At 32.1% G+C, this 19199-nt stretch overlaps 8 protein-coding genes across 8 annotated transcripts, besides 7 other annotated features; 4 read left to right on the top strand and 4 right to left on the bottom strand.

The window, feature by feature from the left end:
- Positions 1-1340: 1340 nt before the first annotated feature.
- On the bottom strand, positions 1341-2889 carry TVAGG3_0226150 (nuclear protein localization 4 family; the record flags this gene model as incomplete). The annotated part of the gene is made up of 1 exon (XM_001313051.2): positions 1541-2752. One exon carries the CDS (start codon positions 2750-2752, stop codon positions 1541-1543), a length of 1212 nt encoding a protein of 403 aa, XP_001313052.1.
- Positions 2890-3250: 361 nt separating this feature from the next.
- Positions 3251-3886, bottom strand: TVAGG3_0226140 (uncharacterized protein; the record flags this gene model as incomplete). The annotated part of the gene is made up of 1 exon (XM_001313050.1): positions 3251-3886. One exon carries the CDS (start codon positions 3884-3886, stop codon positions 3251-3253), a length of 636 nt encoding a protein of 211 aa, XP_001313051.1.
- A 63-nt stretch (positions 3887-3949) lies between these two features.
- Positions 3950-4989: a mobile genetic element.
- A 59-nt stretch (positions 4990-5048) lies between these two features.
- On the bottom strand, positions 5049-7472 carry TVAGG3_0226120 (CKK domain domain-containing protein; the record flags this gene model as incomplete). Its single annotated transcript, XM_001313049.1, has 1 exon — positions 5049-7472. The coding sequence occupies one exon, from the start codon at positions 7470-7472 to the stop codon at positions 5049-5051; it is 2424 nt and encodes an 807-aa protein (XP_001313050.1).
- Positions 7473-7570: 98 nt separating this feature from the next.
- Positions 7571-8609: a mobile genetic element.
- An 848-nt stretch (positions 8610-9457) lies between these two features.
- On the top strand, positions 9458-11028 carry TVAGG3_0226100 (guanyl-nucleotide exchange factor protein; the record flags this gene model as incomplete). Its single annotated transcript, XM_001313048.1, has 1 exon — positions 9458-10864. One exon carries the CDS (start codon positions 9458-9460, stop codon positions 10862-10864), a length of 1407 nt encoding a protein of 468 aa, XP_001313049.1.
- Positions 11029-11246: 218 nt separating this feature from the next.
- On the bottom strand, positions 11247-12737 carry TVAGG3_0226090 (uncharacterized protein; the record flags this gene model as incomplete). Its single annotated transcript, XM_001313047.2, has 1 exon — positions 11465-12502. One exon carries the CDS (start codon positions 12500-12502, stop codon positions 11465-11467), a length of 1038 nt encoding a protein of 345 aa, XP_001313048.1.
- A 299-nt stretch (positions 12738-13036) lies between these two features.
- TVAGG3_0226080 (thienylcyclohexylpiperidine binding) lies at positions 13037-15014 on the top strand (the record flags this gene model as incomplete). The annotated part of the gene is made up of 1 exon (XM_001313046.1): positions 13050-14915. The coding sequence occupies one exon, from the start codon at positions 13050-13052 to the stop codon at positions 14913-14915; it is 1866 nt and encodes a 621-aa protein (XP_001313047.1).
- A 306-nt stretch (positions 15015-15320) lies between these two features.
- Positions 15321-15464: a mobile genetic element.
- A 427-nt stretch (positions 15465-15891) lies between these two features.
- Positions 15892-16056: a mobile genetic element.
- Positions 16057-16388: 332 nt separating this feature from the next.
- Positions 16389-16462: a mobile genetic element.
- Positions 16463-17356: 894 nt separating this feature from the next.
- On the top strand, positions 17357-17593 carry TVAGG3_0226040 (N-acetylmuramoyl-l-alanine amidase family; the record flags this gene model as incomplete). The annotated part of the gene is made up of 1 exon (XM_051227165.1): positions 17357-17593. The coding sequence occupies one exon, from the start codon at positions 17357-17359 to the stop codon at positions 17591-17593; it is 237 nt and encodes a 78-aa protein (XP_051112151.1).
- Positions 17594-17902: 309 nt separating this feature from the next.
- TVAGG3_0226030 (uncharacterized protein) lies at positions 17903-18412 on the top strand (the record flags this gene model as incomplete). Its single annotated transcript, XM_051227164.1, has 1 exon — positions 17903-18412. One exon carries the CDS (start codon positions 17903-17905, stop codon positions 18410-18412), a length of 510 nt encoding a protein of 169 aa, XP_051112150.1.
- Positions 17903-18412: a mobile genetic element.
- A 620-nt stretch (positions 18413-19032) lies between these two features.
- Positions 19033-19199: part of a mobile genetic element that runs on past the window's edge.

Genomic DNA, 19199 nt, shown 5'->3' with positions numbered 1-19199 from the left:
TACGTTTAACTCATTGAGTTTCTTTGTGTGTCTGTCATATTCTAGTTTCTTTTCGTTTTCACTTATTTGCTTCTGTATGTCTATGTTTGACTTTTTGACATCTGTTATTTGATTTTTGAGTGAACTCAAATTCATTTGACTTTGAGGGTTATAGGCTGTTCCGTCTGCAGCTCCACCATAGCCTGCCATTTTCGCTAAAAGTGCCGCTCTTAAACCTCCACTCTGTGCACCAACAACTCGGTTTAAAAGCATAGGATTGCTTGACATTTGTTGCAACATAGTGGGGTCATTCAGCATTTGTTGTTGCAACTGTTGTTGTGGTGTCAGTTTTACTTTTGGATGTTTCAATGCTCCCTTCCTCTTACGTATATTCTTACGTAGCTTACGTGGCATTTTAAGTGAAGTTAAAAAGCGGCTTTTGACAGATGTTTATATGACACTTTCTCACCTCTTGAATTTTCATGAACTTTCTTGTCTATGTTTTGTAAAGTTCTTCTTCGTAAAGACTTTGTAAAGTTCTTCATCGTAAAGACTTTGTAAAGTTCTTCATCGTAAAGACTTTGTAAAGTTCTTCATCGTAAAGACTTTGTAAAGTTCTTCATCGTCTATGTTTTGTAAAGTTCTTCATCGTAAAGACTTTGTAAATGACCCAAAAATATAATTTAGGGTAGAAGGTTAGATCTAACCTGTTTTCTAACCTCATTTCTACCCTCTTGAATTTTCATGAACTTTCTTGTCAATGTTTTGTAAAGTTCTTCATCGTAAAGACTTTGTAAAGACTTTCTCATGAACTTTCTTGTCTATGTTTTGTAAAGTTCTTCATCGTAAAGACTTTGTAAAGAAAGTTCATGAAAATTCAAGAGGGTAGAAATGAGGTTAGAAAACAGGTTAGATCTAACCTTCTACCCTAAATTATATTTTTGCCTGATTTACACTCATTGACGATGAAGTTTTGTAAAGTTCTTCATCGTAAAGACTTTGTAAAGTTCTTCATCGTAAAGACTTTGTAAAGACTTTGTTGAGACTTTCTCATGAACTTTCTTGTCTATATGTTTTGTTGAGAGTTCATCGTAAAGACTTTCTTGTCTATGTTTTGTCAAGAAAGTTCATGAAAATTCAAGAGGGTAGAAATGAGGTTAGAAAAGAGGTTAGATCTAACCTTCTACCCTAAAATATATTTTTGTCTGATTTACACTCATTGACGATGAAATCATGACAAAACTTCATCTAATTTCTCATGAACTTTCATTTCTATATGTTTTGTAAAGTTCTTCATCGTAAAGATTTTGTTGAGACTTCATCGTAAAGACTTTGTTGAGACTTCATCGTAAAGACTTTGTTGAGACTTCATCGTAAAGACTTTGTTGAGACTTCATCGTAAAGATTTTTCAAAAATTTTAGGGGCTAGAAGGCACGAAGTGCCTGGAAGCCCCACTACCTTTTTTTTTTTTTTTTTTTTTTTTTTTTTTTTTTTTAACTAGTGTTTCCTAAAAATTATACTTTACATATACAACAACAAAAGAAAAACATATTTAAATATTTAATTCATTAATTTTCTTAAAGGAGCATCAATCATTTCTTCAATCTTAACAAGTACTTTATCTGGTATATCATCTCTTGCGATGCAGCTTCTAGCAATAAGTGGGACTTCCTCCTCTCTATCGAAGATTGTACAACAAAATAGAAGTAAATTAAAATCTAAGAAGCGGATATAGTTAGGAACATCTATAAATTTATAACAGATTGCAACAAAGTCAGCAATTGTTGGATAAAAGCTTTGATATGGAAAAGAATTACTCGGGAACCAGCTTTCTCTTAGTTTAGTTGCCAAAGGAGTAACAAAATATGATACATCGACCTCTTTCAAAGATTTTGCTGATACAAGAACAGTTGATTTCGTAATTAAAGAAGTATCTGTTGATTCTCCAGTGAAAAGACCTCTTCTGTACATATCAATGAATTGTTTGCTAACGGAATATGCTTCTAAATTGCAGGAAACTGAATCAACCATGGATTTTAGCGTTGGTAAACTTCGAATAAAAATAAAACTTTCTAAATCATCTGATATTAATGGCATAAGCTTTATAAGTAAATGAGGAGCAATTGGCACATTTGTTTTCGGAGATATGATAAGGAATCCTAAAAATTTTAATCCACAAGCGAGAGCAACGTGATGAGAGTCTTTAATATGAGATTCATTGATAAGTAATTCTTCTCCTGTGCACTCCTGTGATGGTAAAGATAGAGCGTGAATGCGAATTGCAGCAGGATTCGGTGTAGTACCATAAAGAAGGAAAATTTGTGTAGAATTGAAATGTAAAGCATTGCTGATTCTTCCAATTCTCTGTAATTCTGCTGAAGGGAAAAGAACTCTTTTCAAAATCGAATTTTCATATTTTTGAAATTGAATTGTTGGATTATGATCTTTAAAGTAATCTAATGTATATACATTTCTTTGATGATCGTCAATGGGTGTATCTGGTTTTGATGTCTTTGAATCTTTATTTGGATTTGCATCTGAAGGGAGTGATAATTCAAATAGTTCTCCATTCTCCATATCAAGACTTGATAATTTTATGCGCTTTTGAAGAACTGTTTTCGTTTTATCTTGAATTAAAGTTGAAATTTCTTCTTTTATTTCAAATTTGTTAACCATATATTGAATAAGAGTTCCTATTGTATCGTGTGGATTAACAGGAACTTTTTCTGTTCCCTTTTTCCATCGAATACGTACAACTTGAATTGACTGCATTTTTAGAAAAGTGGCAAATAAAAAAAATATTCCTTTTCTCGAATTCTCTAAGAAATCATCAGTATTACCAGAAAAAAAAGTATATCTGGAAGGATGTATTGCAATTTTCGAGTATATCATGTGCTATACTGACTGCAACATAAACTATCACCAAAAATTGCAATATTTTTACTAAGAATTATCTTTGTGTGTGAATGTTTCTATCACAAAAGAAAGTAAATTCCTTGGTCAGTTGATTGTGTCAGGTAAATCATCCAAAATTTAAGAAAAATACATATTTTCAAAATCTATTGAGATCTCTATTATGTATAGAAAAACAATGAGATATACTTTCGAATAAAAAATCCGTTTCTAACAAGCTATGCTATCAATTCATTATACTAATCAATAAATTTTTTGAAATTTTTCAAAATTTCAAAAGTGAGAACAAAGAACCCGATATTGAGGAAGCTAGTAATCATTAAAAAGAAATTAATATAAGATTTATACTGTAATTTTTTATTTCTCATCAATAAATTCCTTATAAAAGAATGATAACTCTTTAGGTTGGTAAGTTGTATCTACTCCTATCCACTTTCCTTCTTTTGTAAGTCGTTCTTTCTGTAAATCAAGCTCATCTTGTAATTTTTGTATTGTTGCTTCAATTGTCTTTAAATGGTTATTTCTATCTGTACATCCTTTGATTTTATCGTCTAGTATTGTATTTTTTCGTACATATTTCGTATAATCTGCAAGCTTGACTTCGAATTCTTGATCATCTGCAAAACTAGTATCAAATTCATCATTTTGAGATGATGGAGAAGAAAGTATAGGGTTATTCTTCTTTATCGTAAGGTATTTTTGCGTTTTCTGGTCTAATAATTTTTCAATTTTCGTAATGTTGGATTTTAATGCTTTTATATCTGCTTCGACCTTCTGCTTATTAACTTCTGGAGATTTTACCTTGAGATTTGGAGCTTCTATTTTAGGGCGTGGCTGAAATCCGGAGAATTTTTGAATTTTTACTCTGTTTGTCTCTAATTGGAGTTCTAGCAAGTATGATGTTTGGGAAGAATCTAATCTCTTCTTTTCCAGCAATTCCTGTTCCGCAAATGTATCTATTTGCGTCAATCTGAACTTTTCAAGAATCTCCATTGAAGTCCGATAAAGTCATTCAACACATCATGCAAAAGTGACACACATCATACTAAACATTAAGGGTGCACACGAGAGGATCATGTAAACTTCATAATTTAGAACCTTATTTTAGGCATTATCTTGGCTACCTATTTAGGCTCGAAAAGCAAAACATATCAAAAAATACAACTTGACTCCATTATGACCCTTTCATGGAGGTAGTTTTTATCCGCTAGTATTTTCCCTTTGAATCTCTTTACAATTCGAAATCAAATTCAAACCTCAGTAGAAGAAAGGAAGAATCGACTTACTACGGTTGTAATACGAATAAATACATATATTTAATTATTTTTATTTACATAATAATTGTTTGAAGCTCATATTCCAACAAATTTTTAAATAAAAACATTAAAATGTTGAAAATGTTCATATATTTTAATAGGGTTTTGGCACTTTATTGAGGAATTACTACATACATAGTCGAACTGAACTTGATATTTTGAAATTTAAATTATTTATCAAAATTAAAATTTAACTTGAAATTTATAATTATTTAGTCATATTTTGCATAATTCTAAGTAGATTTTGTAAAAAATCAAGAAAGAAAAATTTTAACGTGCTTTATTTTTTCTTTTTTATAATAATACATATTATTATATAATTAACATATTCATAATGTTTCACCCTTTCAAAAATATAATCCTCCTCCTCTCAAATAAACGTACATACGGGTGGCCTCTTTTTTCAAAAAATTAAAATTTGAAATTTTGGGCTCAAATATTAGAGATTTTTTCAACCTTCAACGATATATGTTGTCTATATCAGACCTCCTTTCTTTTTGATATTTAACATTGTTCCTAAATCTTAGCCGTTAAGGCTGTTCTGAAAATATTTTTTTTTCGAAAAAATTCGAAAAAAATTCTTAAAATTCAAAAATCCCTTAATTCCTGAGGATTTTGGAAAAAAGTTTTTACATGAACATGTGTATATTATATGAAGTATATTGATAAGGTAAAAATCAAATTTTATTGCATATTCATCGAGAAAATAAACTAACGAATCCCTCAAAATTGAGAGGGTAATCCTCCTCCTCTCAAATAAACGTACATACGGGTGCACCCTTAATATTAAACATGTTTATATGCATACAAACAAACAAAACAATAATATAAATATCATATTACCATCCTTGAGGTTCAAGGAATTTTTTCAAATAAAATGCATCTGCATCATCGATGTTAGACTTGGAAAAGTTCATTGATCCGACATCATAGTTAAGAGATCTCCCGATATCTGCTGTATTTATCATCTGAGGACCTTTTCCACAGTGCTTAACAACGCAATTTTCGTTATCTAATCCTCTAAAATAAGCTCCTTTATATCTTTTCTTATCTGATGAAATGAGTATTATAACTCTATCACTAGGTATTGTTGATGCCTCATTTAGAATGAATTTCCTATGTCCCAAGTGATTATCTCCAGGCAAAAAAAGATCTTCAAGAGCTCTTTCAAAAATAGTATAGTTCTTAATATTGGCTGCCCTTTGCTTGCGCATTATTTCATCATATGATGGTTCGAAAGTAAAAGACTTCACAGATATTTTCATCTTCTCGGGTTTATCGCTACAGCTATTTGAAAATAGTTCCTTTGTATCAGTTTTCTCGAGAATTAAAGGATTTGATTGGGTAATCTGATCTGTGAGCTTTGTGGTCGCATCGATAATTTGGTCTGACAGTTGAACTTGTTCGATTATTTCGGATATAGATGATTCTGTGGATGAAGATGATGATGTTTTCGTTGGAAGTAAAGTGTAATCGGACGTTGTATCTGAAGTGGAAGAATCTGCCATTTCCGAATAAGTAGATTCATTGAGTTGAATTGATACTTCTTTTCGGCCATTTTCCTGATTATATATCATATTGGCCGCATTTACGAGAGTTTTTGCAGGAGATTCATTATTCAGTTCAATCCCTGCTAATGTATCATTCAACAATATAGAAACGAATTCTGCTCTCTTGGATTTATCATTTCCATACTTAGATTTGAGCATTTTGGAAAGCCTTTCTTGGGTTTGTTGAGATATCGGAAGTTGAACGAATTCTCTGAGAGTTTCTTCAACAATATCGAGGTCAGTATCATTGATTTCCCCATCATAATTATCTTCTTCATGTGGAAATTCTGTATTTTGAGGAAGATAATTAAATAACGGAAATGTTGGAGGAAAAAATGTTGGCTGTGGAGATGGAAATTGTGGTTGCTGATTTGTAACTTGCTTGTTTTCATCATTTTTCATTGTTGTTATCATCTTTGCCAATTCGCTTGCTGCATTTGCAAATTTTGAAGCTCCGTCAACAAACATTGCAGCGTCATCATAGCTGCTTCTTTGTGGTTGAGTTACATGTTCTCTAAATGGTTTGTAAATAATCTTTTCTTTATAAATTTCTCTTGTTGTTGAATTGTTTTGAGGTCTATGATGTTTTCTAGGGGGTTCTGATGATGAGTAGCTACTGTAATCACTATATCTGTGTCTATGACGATGTCTGTGAGGATTTCCACCAGAATTTTGTGGAGGATTATAATTATAATTTTGTTGTGGAGGAATTTCATTAACGGCTGGGTAATCCATTGGTGGAATGGATCTATCTACTGGAACACTTGGAGGTTGAGATGATTGATTAGTTGGTTGTGGTGGATCTCTTTGGATTATTTTTGGAGGAGGACGAGATTGAGCCGCTTCTGGAGGAACTTCGATCTGTTCAGGTGGTTCATTTGGTAATGGATCAGATGGAGGCTGAGCGAAGTTGCGGACATCATTTCTTGTTGCATAAAAAACGTCTGCAGCGAAAACGCGTAAAAGAATTCTTGATGTAGGTCGTTTTGTAAGAACAAATAAAGGAATTTCGTTTGAGGCGTTTTGTATTAATTCCCAATTGTGTTGTGAAGACTGTTCTGGCAACATAGGCCCAACTTCTACTTGAGATTTTGGAATTTTTGTAGGAAAGCAACGGGCTAAGCAGAAAGCCGCATGTTGTCCACTCATTATGTCTTCTTCAAAATTATTGATGTCTGGGATAATATGAGAAGTTGGGAATTTTGATAGCCAAATTCCAATTGCTTCATCGAGATCATGAGGACGATGTTGAAGTATATAGAATGAACGTGGAAATCTGAGTATATCATTTGTAATAACTTCTAGAGGAATAGATTTTCGTACTACATAATCCTCTAATATAAGGCAAAACTGGGAATGAATTGATATATCATTTTCTTTAAGCGTTTGTGAAGTAATTTCTGATGGTATTGTGCAGTCTAAGTCAGTTAATGTCGATAAAATTATTGGGAAGTAGTCATTGTTTGAAATTTCTGTTAAATCAAATGGATTAAATGCATAAACAATAATTGCATAAGGAATTGATGAAGTTAAATCTTGTATAGTTAATTCATTTTCAAATTTTGCATCAATATTTAGCACGTTAACTGGTTGTAGAAAGTTCAAACTTAGCAAAGGATATCGTGGAATTTCATTCTGACTGTCTAGTATCCTGTTTATCATTAAATGAATCCATTTCAAATGCAAATCAATATCTTTATCAGAATCATTCATATTTTATTTGATAAAATATATTCGCACGAAGTGTATAATACTATTTTGGTTACAAAAAGATTTATTGATATAATCGAATTAAGGAGAAATTTAATTAAGGGTGCACCCGTATGTACGTTTATTTGAGAGGAGGAGGATTACCCTCTCAATTTTGAGGGATTCGTTAGTTTATTTTCTCGATGAATATGCAATAAAATTTGATTTTTACCTTATCAATATACTTCATATAATATACACATGTTCATGTAAAAACTTTTTTCCAAAATCCTCAGGAATTAAGGGATTTTTGAATTTTAAGAATTTTTTTCGAATTTTTTCGAAAAAAAAATATTTTCAGAACAGCCTTAACGGCTAAGATTTAGGAACAATGTTAAATATCAAAAAGAAAGGAGGTCTGATATAGACAACATATATCGTTGAAGGTTGAAAAAATCTCTAATATTTGAGCCCAAAATTTCAAATTTTAATTTTTTGAAAAAAGAGGCCACCCGTATGTACGTTTATTTGAGAGGAGGAGGATTATATTTTTGAAAGGGTGAAACATTATGAATATGTTAATTATATAATAATATGTATTATTATAAAAAGAAAAAATAAAGCACGTTAAAATTTTTCTTTCTTGATTTTTTACAAAATCTACTTAGAATTATGCAAAATATGACTAAATAATTATAAATTTCAAGTTAAATTTTAATTTTGATAAATAATTTAAATTTCAAAATATCAAGTTCAGTTCGACTATGTATGTAGTAATTCCTCAATAAAGTGCCAAAACCCTATTAAAATATATGAACATTTTCAACATTTTAATGTTTTTATTTAAAAATTTGTTGGAATATGAGCTTCAAACAATTATTATGTAAATAAAAATAATTAAATATATGTATTTATTCGTATTACAACCGTAGTAAGTCGATTCTTCCTTTCTTCTACTGAGGTTTGAATTTGATTTCGAATTGTAAAGAGATTCAAAGGGAAAATACTAGCGGATAAAAACTACCTCCATGAAAGGGTCATAATGGAGTCAAGTTGTATTTTTTGATATGTTTTGCTTTTCGAGCCTAAATAGGTAGCCAAGATAATGCCTAAAATAAGGTTCTAAATTATGAAGTTTACATGATCCTCTCGTGTGTACCCTTAACGTATATTTATTGAAAGGCAAAAAAAATTTCAACAAGGTTGATGATTGAAATTTGAAGAACTCAATTTGAGATATTACACAGATAATAGGAGGGATCTGATTAGTCAAAAAATAATCCAGAAAATTATCAACGATCGAAGATTTTGACAGGCTATAAAAAGTCATGAAGGGCAATCAGAATTAAATTAATCCAGAGATGATGTTGTATAAGAATTTAAATAAATTAATTAAAAATTTACTCTTAATTTTATAAATTATATGAACACTGATCATGAACATTAAGTACTAGTTATAATTCAAAGCATATTGGCCAAATTTTTTCACAAGAAATTGAATTGAGAGCTGCAAAAATAATTCTGATATGTCAAAATCACAATAAAATAGTTTCTATGAAATCATATATCATTAGTAAATCAAGAATCAATACCGATAAAAAAAGAAACTTTGCAAATTACCTCAGCCTTTTCAGAGGATTGAGTGGCAACTCAATCCTCTGAAATAGTCTGTATTAATTTTTAGTCTCTACACTATTTCAATATAAGCTCCATTTTTAAACAGTTTTTAAAAATCGAGCATTGAAAAGTGTGATGAGACTTTCAATTTGATTGAGATTTGAAATATTCTAACATTACATTAGTTCAGCTATTGATTTACACCATTAATCTGAAATTGATCACCAGGTTTTCAATTTGACCTTTTATAAAATTTTGACATCACAATTTTTATTCATTTAAAATTACTCTATAACAAACAAATGGTTCGTTTTAACTCAAATCAGCCCTTAGGTTGACGTAAAATCGGTTCGATAATTTCAGAATACTCTCAAAACTATTCAAAAAAAGCAATGGAGATACTGCTTAAATACTTGCAACCTTTTGATTTCAACAATGAAGAAATGATACAACAATACGAAGCCCCGCTTGATTTATCCCCAGGATCTATCATTTCCCATCTTTGTAACGAATTATATCTCTTGCCTGTAGAAAAGCAAATGCTAACCAACGTTGTCAAACAAAAACTCCCTTACGCTGAAGGTGACAATACTGCTGGCGAGCGAAACCAAAAGTTAACTTTTGAGCAGCTTGTTGTCAAAATCACATCAGAATCGAACACTGATGAACTCTCAAAGGAATTTACGAAGACATTTACCCTTTTTAACTCACCCAAATATCTCCTTGCTTGCTTGTTTGCTAGATATTTCACAAATATTGCATCTGTCGATGCCAATATCACGAATCTAGAAGATTTAAGATATGTGAGGATCAAAGTTTTGCAATTCCTTATCCTTTGGATGAGCGAAACCCCATTCACCTTTGATAAGGTTCTAATTAACGCAGTCAAGTCCTTTTATAATTCGATTTCCTCTGGCCATGTCGCTGACGAAGAAAAGATCATATTAAACAGTCTCAATGATTTAATCGAATATATTATGGCACATCAAATCGATACATTAACCTCAATTATCAATAGAACAGCTGACCACCGATCTATTTTCGGTCCTAAATACGTACTCCCTGTTTTACGTAAAACTCATCCCCTTCAAGTCGCTTTGCAAATTGCCTACATAGATTCAATCATATTTCAAGCTGTCAACCCCAAGGATCTCATGGCTATGATAGGAGGACAAATTTCGGCGAACAGTTGCCCTTCAATCATGTACCTTCACCAACATTTCGACGCTCTATCTAAATTTGTTGCTTTCTCAATCATTTTCGAGAAGGCAGCCAAAGAGAGAGCAAGTATATTTGCCATTTGGGTCGAGATCCTTCTCGAGCTTAATAAGGTTAATGATTTTTCAGGTGTTTTCGCTGTCTACAATGGAATTACGCATCCAGCGGTTGCAAGACTGAAAACTACAAACAACGAGGCCTGGAAACTCATTTCATTCAGAACGAAAAGAGAGTTCGGAAGCATACAAAATATTACCAGTTTCTACAACAATTTCAACGCCTATCGTCAGGCATTACTTGTTCGTATACCACCACTCGTTCCATTCATGGGCTGTTTCCAGAAGGACTGGGTTTATTTCCAAGAACTCAACAATTTCCACCCTGACGACAGCCTGATTGACTTACACGTCATCCACACCGCATACGATCTCTACAACGCGTTCAAGAAATACCAGGAAATCAAGTACAACATCAAAGAAGACCCTGAAATTCAAATAATTTTACTCAATCTTTCAAAAGATCTTCCTGATGCTCGTAAGCTCATGCAGATATCTATGTTGCAAGAACAGCAAAATGGTTGATTTTTTATCTTTATTTATTTATTTTCCTTTTATAAAATTATTTGTTTATTTTTCGGTTGAAATTAAATTGTCACCTTTTTTCATAAAAAAATAAAGTGAGTGATGGTTGACAGTCAGATAGCATTTTTTATTGTGGATTATGATATATGGTTTTAGTAGATTATGAAAACCAAAAGAAATTCAGAAATTGCTGATCCTTCGATTTGATTTGAATTTATTGTAATGTTTTACGTCAAAATGAAATTACCAATGTTTTTTATTTGAATTTCATATTAGTAATTAGCTACTCTCAACGCATAGCCTTAATTTATTGTTAGAAATTTGAAGGACATGCAACGCTGTAATCGGTAAGATACTCTAGGTTAGAGGAATATTAAACTATATTATATGTTTATAAAACATAGTAATTCGAAAAATTAATAAAAATTTTCGAAATTATTAACAATAATATGGATAATGGGTGGATGAAAACTTTTCTGTGGCTTGAACAACTGCAGATAAAACCTTCACTATGATAAAATGAGCAAGTAACAAAATATCATATCGTATTGACTCGGAGTTCAACGTTATAGTTTCAATGAATGCTATCCTATTGAAATTTCACTCCAAGAGCGGGGAATTTTCATTGTTTAATATAATATCAGTTATTATATTTTCAATTTCTTCTATGTTAGCTCCATTTCTGCAAAGTCTGTATCTATTTCCAGACAAAACCTTTGCTTTCGTCTTAGGATTTAATGGAGAAAAGTGACGAGCTTCGAAACAAGGTTGAATATCAATAAACGCTGTATCTTCTCTTCCCATTAGAATTGCAGCGGATTTGTCTGAATCAGTGCATCCAACAAATACTCTTGCATCAGAGATTTTTTTGTATAATTCTTCAAATGAGCATTTTTCGGTGTTTATTGATTCGTATTGAGGAAAATGTTTTGATATGCTTGAACTAATAACAACTTTAGTAGAATTTGCATGTTTTTCACCAAAAACTTGTCTTTGTATCGGTAATTGACTATATCCTTGAAATTCAGCTTGACTAAAGCAAGTGGGCTGTGAAAATAGTGAGATATTTAGTTTTGTTATGTTTTTAAGCATTTCTGACTGAGAAATATTTTCGAAATAAAATGTTTTGTTATTTGTGTCGGAAAAACCGAAGGACATATCGAGTAGGAAGTTGACTCCTGTTTTGTTTATATTAATATAGTTGACTGATTCATTTATTACGGAAATATTATTTTGACGAGCAAAAAAGGTCATTGTGGTGTTATGAATGGTTAACGGTAATGCCTCGATCATGTGATTGTTTAATAATGTAACATCGAATGCGAAAAACAAGTGTATTGATTCATTTGCGATGCAAAAGTTATCAATCATGTATCTTGAATTACGCATGTCAATAATAGTTGTTCCAACTACATATGTATTAAAGCGTACTTGATGTTTAGCTCTGTACATTGATCTTCCGCACATTGATACATCAAATGTTTTTTCTCCGCTAATTTGAGGTGAAAGCTGGAATGAGAATATCCCATCGTTAAAGCTTATGTTTTTGAAACTGTCGTACTTAAAAGTTGTTAATTCGAATTGTCCTTCGCAGCTAACTTTTACAAAAGGAAGAATGTATTGTGGATATTCATTCATTGGTTCAAAATACCTGAAATATATGATTTGACTTTCATTTTGTTCGGAAATATTTAAAAATTGAAAATAATCGAAATCTTTTGGACATTTTGCGTCTTTTTGGAAAGGATTATACGATCCTCCATTATGTATATACGACAAAATGCATATTATTGTTGAAATTAAGATAAAAATCAATGGCTTCTGCTTGAGTTTATTATCTTTCTTTCCCAACAAAATGCAAAGTGAACAATTCTTGCTCCTTTCATCAGTTTATATATAAGTGTGGCTTTCGTTTGTATATTTTATTGGAATGATATTTGCTCAAATTGAAATAAAAATGAAAACACCTGGATTATCATTGTATTCGGCAGATTATATGATAGATATCTCATATTCAGTTACCAATTAACATTTAAATCATTGAATCAACAAATAGCTTCGACTCAAAGAAAAGTTCACTTTTTCTTTGTTTCCTGGCTATGCATGAGTAAGACGAGCTATATCTTTATTTTTCGAAAAGTTGCCTTTTTTTAGAATTATTATTTTTGCACTTTTTGTTCGTTGAATGAGTTTAGCATCTGGATTCACTTCAGTTTTCTGCTCAAGTGAAGACCCGAGCTATCCATTTGAAAACTTATTCAAGGACGATATTCCAGCTGGTTGGATTTCAATGCCAAATCCTTCATTTCCAATAGAATCTATTGTTGACATGAAGGCGCCATTTGTTATGAATGGCTTGGACATTGTAAGTCATGAATTTATGATTGCTAACAGAATTGATTTATTCGGAACACTTGACGAAAAATTAGATAAGAAAACTCAGTGGTTTTCAATCGGATTTTTCACATTCAACACAAATCAAAGAAGCCAATGGGTTGCTCGTGAACTTAAGCACGTAACAATCGAAAATGTTACAGTCAGATATCTTCGAATTTTAATTGAAGGTGTCCATGATGTTCCGCCAAATAGAGACAACAGATGTGCTCTCATTTCGCTTACATTCAATGGACATAAAGAAATTAAGCCTAGAATGACAGGATTATCCGAATTAGTTGAAGATTTAACAAATGCTAAAATAGCAGCAGTCGAAGAAGAAAACTATTCTACTGCAGCGCAATACAAAGATCAATTACTCAATATCGAAGAAAATAAAGACGAATTAACAACATTATTTAACCAAAAAGTTGAATTTCTCAAACAAGAAGAATATCTCGAAGTCGAAAATGTCATGCAACGAATCAACTCGATCATTAAACGTCCGCGCGATGAAATTGAAGAGCCAATTGAAGAAATACCTCAACATCCGATCACAATTACCGAACCAATACCAGAACCTATACCAGAACCAACACCTCCAGCTGTTTCTGTTGAAGAACAGCCACTCCAAGAGATGCCTCAAACTGATACTCTTATTCAAGTCAATGAAGATGCCGGATTCTTCCTTACAGGCTTCGACAAGAACACTACAATTGCTATTGCACCAGAAGAGCCCGTTGAGCAGCCTCCACCTGAAGAAATCCCAGAAGAACCGCCTCAACCATCTCCTGTTGAAGAAGAGCCAGAACCGCTTCCTCCTCCGAAGAAACAAAGGTCTATCGATGTCCAAGACTCGCCAAGACGCATCGCGCCGCCTAAAGAAAGGGTTCCAAGATTCAGTAAACCTCCACCAGACTCTCCACCGAAGAATGATACTCCTGATGAGTTATCTGATGAACATAAGAGTGAAGCTGCAACTTTGATATCGTTATTCGGTGAAAAAGTTGTTGCAATCGCTTATTCCCAAAATTGGTCGCTCAGAGTTCAAGGATTGGAGAAGCTTTGCGAGTTGATAAAAGGCCTAAAGACGAAACCAGAACAGACGCGTGCTCTAAGTGGAATTTTACCTTTAATGAGAAGAAGATTCGGAGATGGCTTGAAAGCAACGTATTGTGCGGCCGTTGAACAGATGATAAATATTCTTGAAGCCCTCAAAGTCGAAGGAGCTGAGCTCGGATCTGCTGTCCACGTTTTGTTTCCGATCGCATTATCAAAAGTAGGAGACACAAACGTCAGAATTGATGAAGTATCGAATACTTTTGTCCTTTGGTGTGCAGATAAAGATAAATGGGCAAGAGAAGAGCTTCAACAATACGCAATTAAGTCTCCACCATCAAATCAATACCATCTTCAAAAGGCCAAGCTAATATTAATCGAGAAAATTATCGAAAAATACGGAATTGGTGATAAAGGTAAGGTAAAACTTGGAGAAGTCATGGGATTAGTTGCTCCTTGCTTAGATTCACGTAAAGAAGAGGTCAGAAAGATGGCAATCAAGTTAACAATCTCGTTGCAACAAAAATACGGAACTGCAATTGAGAAATACATGAAGAACGTTCCAAGATTAGTTAAAGACCAATTGGCAGCTGCCACAGCAAATACAGATGCGCATTAACATTCTAATGGATATATAGATGTATTGTTTTATTGTTATGATATACTTTTATTTATTTTATTTTGTTAATTTAAACATATCTATTTATGTGACTTGTTTAATCAAAGATAGTTATTTGTGTGTTAACTATTAGATGATGACCTTCTTTATTCATTATTTAATTTGTATGAATGCGGAATATTAACTCGAGATCTTAATAACTAAGATCGAACTAGAACTCTGATACAAGAATTTAATTTTTCATGCATAAAAACTATATGATCCTTGAATTTTGCTTCAACAAATCAATAATTTTTTTATTGAGATTAAAATTTAACATCAAAATCTAAAAGTTTAGAGAAAAAATATTCCAAATCTAGGGCTGTACAAAATCGAGAAAAACATTGCCGTGCGGTAATATAGGGTCAAAAAAATCGCGCCTCAGCGGCTCCGCCGCCTCGGCACTATTAAGTGCGCATTATATTTAATATGTCCTTCTTTTTTTTTCTTTTTTTTCTTTTCCTTTCCTTCTTCCTCTCCTTCCTCTTCTTTCCTTCTCCTTCTCTTTTTACAACAACGTCGAAGATCTTCAAATTTGATTGTTGGAAAAGCATCTATTTCAGATAAAGGATGCCTTTCTCACAGTCAACATACGAGGGTCCTGGCTGAAACGTTCTCAAAAAGCCTGAGATGGTAATTCTCTGATCACTCATAGCTGGGCAGGTAGTCATTGCTGACAATACCTGTCTTTATGCATGCACGCTTTCGTGTATATGGGTTTACACTATCAATTCGCAAAGTTGTTCGGAATTCTTCCAAAATGGAAGGACCCGAAACAACTTTGCTTGTTAACGATACAGACGCATTACTTTGCATTGATACTGTGCTGAGTTGTGTAGAAAGTTTGATTAGAGTTGTTTTGTTCTGGTATCTCTCATCTTCTAATGAGAGAAATCAAAGCAACACAACTCTAATGAGTTTGTTTTCACTCATTTGTATGTAGGTTTTTAGTTCGATTGGAGCTGCTTCATAATGAGATCTCTCATCAATTGATGAGGGAGATCATAACAAAGCAGCTCTAATGTATATGCTCGTATTAACCGGGTTGTAATGCGTTGTAACGTCAGCTTGTAGTTCGTTTGGGGCCACTTCACATTGAGATGAGAAGAAATGATTAAAGGACTCTGAAAGGCTTTGGCCGTTGATGTTGTAATCGCATTACTTGGAACTAGCTGGATGCTAAGCTGTGTAGAATGTTCGATTAGAGCTGTTTTGATATGATTTTTCTCATCATAAGATTGGAGGAATATCATAGCAAAACAACTCTAATGGGTTTACCATCATCTACTTGTATGTAGATGTTTGGGAAATTGTCTTGTTAATCGATTTTCGAGATGACTTTCAAATGCTATCATCAAATGACAAACAAGTCTAAGATTTCTCGACAATACATCAAATCATGATGTTTGTAAGTGCGATGAGATTAGAGTTTTTGAAGGAATGACAAGAGAAGTAGGGAAGCTCGGCATTCGCCGAGCAAATTAAAAATTAACGTATGGATTAAATTTTAAGAGGAATTCAATTTTAATTACGGGTTGTTCAAATATTAATTAATATAAATTTATTAATAAGAATAAACAATTTTTGTTTTTGAATTTATTAAATTTATAGCTTTAAATATAGTTTCAAAATTGTACAACTATGATTATTTCAACAAAAAATATCTTACTTTTTCACTTCACTTTCACCCTCACTTAGTAGTATATGTGGAAGGGTTGTGTGACTTTTTTTGTAAACGTAAGAATTCATACAATATTGAACGATTTTGTATCATTTTTTTAACATATGAAGTAAAAAATGTATGATTCTTACGGTTTTTATTCTTACGTTTTTGATTTCATACATAAAAGAAGCTATATATATATATAGATGATGTCAGGTTATTCAATAATTAAACATTGTTTAAATCCTGATTGGAATCAATGGAGTCATGAATGAGTAAAATAAACTTTAAAAATAAATTGAAACTAATGATTATTTGAATTTATGAAATCAATTATTTGATTCATTCTTTCTTCAATAATTTCTATTCTTTTTGTTAAATCATCTATTTTCATTAATGAGGTGATTCTTGATTGAGGAATAGATTTCAAACTAATCACCCCTTTTATTTTTGAAATTTTGAATCCATCAACTTTAAACATTTTATTCAATTTACATGTTGTCAATTCTTCAAATAATTTTTTATTATTAGCATAATAGTCATTAAATTCTTCAACAGATGAAAAAATTTTTATTTCAGTAATTGGTTTAACAACGTTTATTTTTTGTTGAACATCTTCACTTTCATTTATTTCTTCCTCCTCTGTTTCATTTATTTTTAAAATCGGTTTCATTTATCATTAAATAAAAATTAGAATATAAGTGATGAAATATATTTTTTAATTAATATTAAATCAGAAATGGCGGCAGGATTCTTTAAAAAATTATGGGATGGAATTAAGAAAGCTGCGGGTTGGGTTTATAAAAAGGTTATTAAACCTGTTGCAAACTTTTTGGCACCAGTAGCGAAAACGGCAGGAACTATCATAGGTGGAGTATTAGGTACAAAAGCAGGTAATCCAGCGATGGGAGCACAAGCAGGTAACGCAATTGGTGGAATAGCTGAAGGAATACTTAATAAAATAGGAGGTAGATAGTGTAAAAATAAATAAATATTATTTTTATCTTAGTATCGGTTGTAGTCTTTGATAAACTTTTTCTCCTTTATTTAATATTTCTCTTATTGGGGTGGCTTTTGGTGTTATTGATTCAGCAACGTCACTAATTGCTTCTTTATTCTTAAATATCCAATTTGCTCCTTTCTTCATTGTTTCCCAAACTTTATGCGCTCCTCTTTTTACTTTATCCCACAGTTTCTTAAATATACCTGCAGCCATAGTTGATTATTTCATTAAAATTAAAAATTCATTTTCATCTTTTAATTTTGATTTTTTATTTAATAATAAATGACGACTAACTATTTGGTGCCAAACACTAAACCAATTAATGGAAATGTATTTCATTCATTCGAAAAGATAAATGAAATATTCGCAAAGAATGATGGTAGAAGATATTATAGAGAACTTGAAAGTTCATGCTATGACTCTGATACTCCATATTTTGATGATAAACAAACTCATTTAAGAATTACAAATCCAGCTCATGATGTGAACCAATTAGGTGACACATATATTAAACGCAAAGTTAAAGCAACTCTAGTTTCAAATAAAGCTTTCACATGTGATGCCGCTTTTAAATGCATGCGTTTATTCGTTGGTTACAAATCATCAAATCAAAGCTTTAAACAATTAGAAGTAGAAACCGAAAGAGGTGATGCCGGTTATCTTCAAATGGATTGCGCCCGTGAATCTTTCGCATTTGCAACATATAAACCAAAATCGGAAAGGAAAGTTAAAAAGTTTGTTCATTCGTTATATAATAATGTTCAAAAATATGATAACTCAGTATGTGTGTAAATATATTGACCCTTCAGAAGTTTTCAAGAAAGCAAATGAAGAAGTTGATATCACTTTTGATATGATTATTCCGGTAAACGATTTGTTAGCATTTCAGGCGTTCGATGATTATCCTAAATCATTTGGTAAATCATTCTTAAATATTATGTTTTCAGGGATACTTTAGTATTTTGTCAGGTTGACCCGTTAAGAGTTGCTGATTTACAAAATTACGTTTATGAAAAGATAACTGATGAAAATTATGAAAAGATTATGAATCATGTTTATAAATATGATCGCAAATTCCAACAAATCGGACTTCCTACCAAATTAATTACAAGCTTAGCCGCTACATCTGCTGACGCAACAGTTGATGACGTTATTATTTCATGCACAAAGATGGAAGTTTTAGAGGATAAATGCATTACACCAGGATACGGTTTAATTGAAGAATCAGTTAAAGCAATACCACGTTTATTTAGTAAGGAAGATCCATTCATGATTCCAGCTCAACATATTGACGTTCGTTCACTAAATGGAGGTTGCATCACTCCTGAAGGTATTAGCTCAGATTTCTCATACGCTCTTCATAATGTTACAGATGTTGTGTTAACATTTCCGAAGAATGCAATGCAAAGAACAGTTTTAGAAATCCAATGCTTCGAGGTCTTCAGGTCACTATAGATTCCAGAAACTTCCCCGATCAAGCGATGACCACAGTGGGTGACATATTCTTTACACGTATGCTTCAAGCTTCTGATTTAGATGGAGTGAATGAATGCACAGAAGAATACGAGGACTCATTAAC

This window comes from Trichomonas vaginalis, chromosome IV (genome assembly GCF_026262505.1).
Source record: "Trichomonas vaginalis G3 chromosome IV, whole genome shotgun sequence".
NCBI lineage: Eukaryota > Parabasalia > Trichomonadida > Trichomonadidae > Trichomonas > Trichomonas vaginalis.
The sequence above is the reverse complement of the archived record's forward strand: the minus strand, read 5'-3'. Positions and strand labels throughout refer to the sequence as shown.